The following is a 6,000-nucleotide window of genomic DNA, read 5'->3' on the forward strand; positions in this document are numbered from 1 at the left end:
CTTTTAATCACAAGGCCTAAAAACGTTACCACAGTGAAAAGTCAGAGGGAAGGCTTATAGGTGGGATGACCCTGTAATGCCTACATATCAAATCTCTATTTCAGAATATCTGAAATGCCCAAAACTGAGAGACTTAGAGAGTCTATGTTTCAGTCACTTGTAGCCCTCATCTGGGTTTTACAGCTAGCCTATTCTTACAAGGCTGAATTTTCTACATTTTAAGGCACTTATTCTGTTTGTGCCTCAGTACCACAATTTTCCATCACCCTCAGCTGTACTCAACTAATATCTTGGTGTCAATTCTGGACCATTATGATATGTTGCCCTGAATCGATATCACCATTGAAAATAACTGGGGCTGGTTAATGGACCTTTCAAAGGATGTTTTTATATACAGTAATTGTTAAGTATCAGCTGCACTTATATGTTTCTACCACACTTGTGAGCACTATACACACTGCAACATGTCACTCCATTAGACTCTTTCAGATTCAATTACTGACTTTCACAACAATGGAGAGAAAGCACTACATACACATAGAAAAACATTCAAGCTATAAAATTACACCTATGTGTGAATACACAGAAAATGACTGGAGTTTAAAATACAACAGTTCCAATGAAAAAGCCCAGCTATCAGATCAGCTAACATTTCAATGACTTCCTCTAAAAGGGCCAAGAAGGATGAACTGTATTGTTGCTGTTACTCTCCTGATTTCCCAAAGTTTCTAAAGTGATAAAAGCATTTCCAACTGCTACGCAATTCTCAATATTTAAGATGACCATGGACTTTCAGGAAATAGTGGTCCCTATGCTGAGACTGCCTTTAATTTTTAAACTATTACATTTAGTGAGTGTGTGTGTGTGTGTGTGTGTGCCTGTGTGTGTGTATGACCCTTGTTGAAGGTCTCATGATTTGTCACGGCCAGAACTATGTTCCTATGCATTTCCTATTTACTATGCATTTAGTACAGCACCTTCTCTAAAGTTATTTGCTTCTATCTTGTGTGTAGCATGCATTAATTAGAGTTACTTACAGATTCTTAAAATGAAAAATGATCACATAGAACAACAGATTTACACTGACTTAAAAATAAAACAAATCTTCAAATGCAGGACCATGAACAAGCCATAAAATCTGACTCCAATTTCTTATGTAACTTCAACAACCTTACCTTGCTTAATAATTAAAGCAAGGAAGTGCTAAACATAAAGTGGATAATCATTACACAGTTATTGTGCCATAAGGACCATAAAGAACCAGGTGTTCCTAGCATAGGAGGCAAAAATAACTCACTGTGAACCTATTTCAAAAGGAATGTGATTTAAGTCAGTAGCATTTTAAGAGTAGATCTTTGGCTACAAAACACAAATAAGTAAAGGCCCAAGGTAACGACACCACTCTTGGACTACAACAGACAAGAAGGCACTGAAACTAAAGTTCTTGCTTTTAAATTATCTGATATATGTATGCAGAGATCTAATACCACCTTGGATGACTGGAAAAAAGATCACTATTTAGTGACAGAATGAGGTCACAGAATTCTACATAAGGCATTCATAACACCTAGACACTAGTTAATTGACTCTTGGATTTCACCCATAAATTCAAATATTTTACAAAACTCCCCCTCTACCATTGTACTACACAGGGATCAAAGGGGTATCTCAGATGTTGTCTCTTCTCGACTAAAATTCTCAGTGTAGGCACACTTGCGCTCGCATGTACACACACACACACACACACACACACACACACACACGAGTATATCATATTCTCCCTGAGATCTCAGTAAACACACACTGAAGGTGTAAACATTAGGAAATATTGAGAAAAGAAAAGCTCTGTAGGAAAAAAAATGCTTCGTGTGTATGTGTTTGTGTGTGTATTTTTTGAGATAGGGTCTCACTATGCTACCCTGGCTGACTAGAACTCATGTATCCCAGGCTGGCCTTGAACCTGTGGTTCTCCAATCTCTGTCTCTTCAGCATAGACCAACACTGGCATACCTACAACTGGTTAATTTTTTTTCTTAAGTGGGAGATTAAGAGATCCCTAGAGTAGGTGAGCAGTACTGTGTAAAAAAACAAAACAAAACAAAAAAACAAAAACAAAAACAAAAAAACAGGATGCAGAAAGAAGATAAAACATGGAAAGAAGAATTAAGGCCTGTGGGAGATACTTTACAAATAACTGACAAAAAAAATAAGTCTAGAGTAAAATGTAATTCCTTTGAAAAATCACTTTACCGCACCTGCAATTACTGTTATCATTTTAGAATTGTTACAGCCCTCCTGTTCCATTTAGTGATTCTGTAACTTTAACACTCATTAAATGTTTTGTTTATCAAGAGATCCAAAAATCTATTTCCTTTCTTGTCAGCTAATGAGATTTCTAAGTCCAATTAATTTGGCAGCTAAATAAGTGTTCCAACAACTTATCTTTCCATGTGGTTATTTATAGTCAATTGCTTTATTCTTTTTTCTACTTATGCATTCTTAGAACTAGCTGTTTCCAATGGTTCTCATCTTTCATGTCTTAATCAAAAGCAATCCCAACCCTCGAAGCTGAACTCGTTGAAAATTTCATCCCTTTTCTAGAAATTTGGGCAGCCCCACACACTTCTAGAAGACTACAGCGCGCGCGCGCGAAAACACACACACACACACACACACACACACACACACACACACACGCACACACCATTCCAGCCTGCATTCCTGGACCTGTCATCTTTGATGCAGTGTGACTGTCAAAGTAGGATGACAATTTGAAGAGAGAGTGAGGAGAGAGCGTGTAGGACTAGAGAGGACTAGAGAAATTCACAAGGTTTGATCAAGACTGGCAGGCAAAAGAACCCCCACTCTCACTTCCGGCCGCATCCACAGGCTGAGTCACCTGGCTTTGGCTGCCATGAGAGATTATAGTCTCTCTGTGCCTAATCAAACAAGGGGCATCTGTGGTAAACTTGTTCTCCCGACCCCATCTAGGGCTAGTTGGGGGTCGCAGGCGAGTCCCGAGCCAAGTGAACCAGTGGCGGGAAATGGGCCGGACACAGTACCCCATGCTGTTAGTGGCGCCGCTGACTCCCTGACCCGTCCCGCGGCCGTACCTGTCCCGCAGAGCCTGCTGGAGCTGGCCCACCCTTTCGTAGTAGCCGGGGCTCGCCAAGGGTGCAGATAAGGCGGGGGCCTGGCGCAGGCCACTACCACCGCCACCGCGCCCTCGCGGCATGACCATAGGACAGCTGGCAGGCCAGCGTTGCCCAAGGAGACCGCCCCGACATGCACCGCGGGTAAACAAGGCGCCTAGCCGCCTGAAGAGGGCGGGGCAGAGGCGGGGCGCCGAGGAGGCGGGGCTAGCTGCGGTACGGGTCCGGGAAGGGCGAAGGCAGAGAGCTTGGCAAGGCGGCAGCTGCCCAGGAGGTACAGTCTACTTAGGGACTAGAAGACAAGAGAGCTGTGTCACTTTCTCTCAGCTACAGCTGTGTTTCTCTTCCCTGCTTCTGCTACAGAATCCGTCCTAACTGCATTCATTTTATCAGATGCAATTTCTTATTTACCTTCCTAGAATTTGCAGTGAGAGACCTTGTGACAAGGTTGTTTTGATACTAGCACTTTAGAAAGCAAAACAAAAAGCTAGAAGAAAACAAAATTTAAGAACTTCAAGAATGCGGGTCTGTGGTGGCACAGGCCCTTAATTTCAGCACTCCGTGCAGAGGCAGTAGGATCTCTGAGTTCGAGGCCAGTCTGATTTACAGAATAAGTTTCAGGACAACCAAGACTACACAGAGAAACCTAGTCTCAAAAAAACCAAAACCCAAAAACAAAACAAAAACCAACCAACCAACCAAACAAACAAACAAAAAGAAAACAAATACTCAGATATATGCCGTCCCATACTGGAATGTTTTTCAATGCTCAGGTTGCCATCAGTCTTTTTAGGAGAGATTTGGTTTCTAATTAGTTACTTAACTAGTTACTTGTGAATCAAACCATTTACTTCTGCAGTCAATCCTCCAACAAGGCCCCTAGCCAGACTGCGTTGGCACAAACCCTACGTCTCACAGCTCAGCTGTGACCATACAGGAGCCTAGGTGCACCAGAGTGAATTGGACAGGCTATTATGGTAAGACTAACTTAAGCTTAGATCATTTCAGAGGAACTAGTGATTATGGGCCCAGAACATAGTATCAGTTTTTATTCTTGCCTCCATCAACATGGTAAAAAGCTTACTGAAGAAAGACAACTGTATTCTAAAATCCACTTGGAAGAGAAAAAAAAAAATGTTGGACACAAGTACTTGTAGTCAATGTGGTTCCTTGTTCTAGACTTTTTTTTTTTTTTTTAGGTTTCTTTTCTCAAGTCAGTAGTTTTATTTTCATGCAAAGCGTCACTTAAACCAAAGCTTCTTTAATAGTCAGGACTCCATGGGGATTGTACCACATCTGAGAAGGGTGGGGATGAGGAGCTGATGTCAAAGAGTTCAGCAATGGTAAACCATTCCTGAATGTGTAATGACCAAAAACTCAACTGAAAATCAAAGCATAATGAATCCAAGCTGCTTCTGGCAGCATGTGTCCATGTCTTGTCTTAAACACCTTTTGTAAACCCCTCAAGGTCTGTGGGTGACCAGACCCCAACCTCAACCCCCAGTCTATTCTAATCTAATGAAGTGAGGACATGGCTTTTGGGAATATGTTGAAATTAAAATTTTACCTTTTAAAAAAATATGTTCTTTTTAATTTTTTAATTGAGCCTTGTGCAGTTAGGTATTCCACAAAGCTTTACGTAGACTCCATCAAATTGAAGGACAATATGAACTGCTGTGTCTAAAATCGCTTGAGTCAGAGCCAACCACTGGACAACACTTCATGTACCTTCGTATGAGCTCATTATGGTTTTTGTTTGTTTGTTTGTTTGTTTCCTTTATAAGCTGACAGAAAAAGGTATTCAAGGCCATGACTTCATCCCTGAATTCTGAGGTATAATCCTGATCAGTCAGTATTAGGGTATGCATTCAATAAACCATCCCTGTCTGGCTGAGATCAGTGTTTATGTGGTTTGTGGGATGACTCCTGGACCCCAACAGTTCTCTTAGATGTGTTTAATGTTTAAATCAAAAGAGTTTGAGTAAAGTAGATCAGCCACAAATAAACCATTTTCTATGCTATAACAAAATATATGAGGCTTGGAACTTTGTAGATGAAAAGGGTTTCTTAGCTTGCTTTGGAAGGCCATAAGACCAAAGTCAAATGACCCATTGGTTGGGTTTCGGCGAGGGTCTAATATCAGATGACATTAGAATGGTGAAGCAGCTATGACAAAGATCACATGGTGACACAGGAAGCCAGAGAGCTTTAGTAGTTTCAGGGTCCAGGCAATTTTGGCAGCAGCACACTCCTAGAACAGCCTGAGGTCTCACAAGAGCTCAATCTGTGAGAATGTCAATCTGAAAGAAGCACCTACAGAGACAACATAATTACTCTGCATTGCCAACTAGGAAACATGTTACCATTTCAAGACCAAGACCATGATGAAGACTTAACTTCCAGAACATGAACACTCGGGGGGACATTGAAATCATATCTAAGCCACAGCATCTCCATAACTAGATGAGTCTGAGCCACTCAAAGGACTTAAGAAACAAGACTGCTATCTCCTACAATCTGGCAAGTCAGTTCCCACCAAATATTGCCTGCTGGTTCTGCTTGATTGTAAATTTTGACTAATATAGAAAGGTATGGAAATGCTCAGAGACAATGAGACAGTAAAATATTGGTGGACCAGTAAAAGGACAGAGAATTCATGTGTGAAGTCCTGGTTTCAATTCTGACAACATTAGTAAGTAAATAGATGAAGAGGTCAATGAATAAATGTCCTCATTTTGTTCCAAATGAGAAAAAACCTACAACTACTAAAAGCGTGTCTAAGATACTTGAGCTACCAGAAAGCCAAATAAGAGCCAAAATAGTGTAGTAGCAGAAAAAATGAAATGTT

General features: G+C 40.9%; 1 protein-coding gene across 3 annotated transcripts in view; it reads right to left on the minus strand.

The window, feature by feature from the left end:
* The window catches only part of Kiz (kizuna centrosomal protein), a 103,444-nt gene extending 100,173 nt beyond the window's left edge, over positions 1-3,271 (minus strand). For 2 of the 3 annotated variants that reach the window (XM_028754997.1, XM_028754990.1), the window contains exon 1: positions 3,114-3,258. In XM_028754997.1, coding sequence (XP_028610830.1) covers positions 3,114-3,241 — 128 coding nt within the window. In that variant the 5' untranslated portion in view covers positions 3,242-3,258. Of the gene's footprint in view, positions 1-3,113 lie in introns of all 3 variants that reach the window. The other variant, XM_028754985.1, reaches the window with a different exon arrangement.
* Positions 3,272-6,000: the final 2,729 nt, after the last annotated feature.

Source organism: Grammomys surdaster, unplaced genomic scaffold (assembly GCF_004785775.1).
Source record: "Grammomys surdaster isolate TR1022 unplaced genomic scaffold, NIH_TR_1.0 129, whole genome shotgun sequence".
NCBI lineage: Eukaryota > Metazoa > Chordata > Mammalia > Rodentia > Muridae > Grammomys > Grammomys surdaster.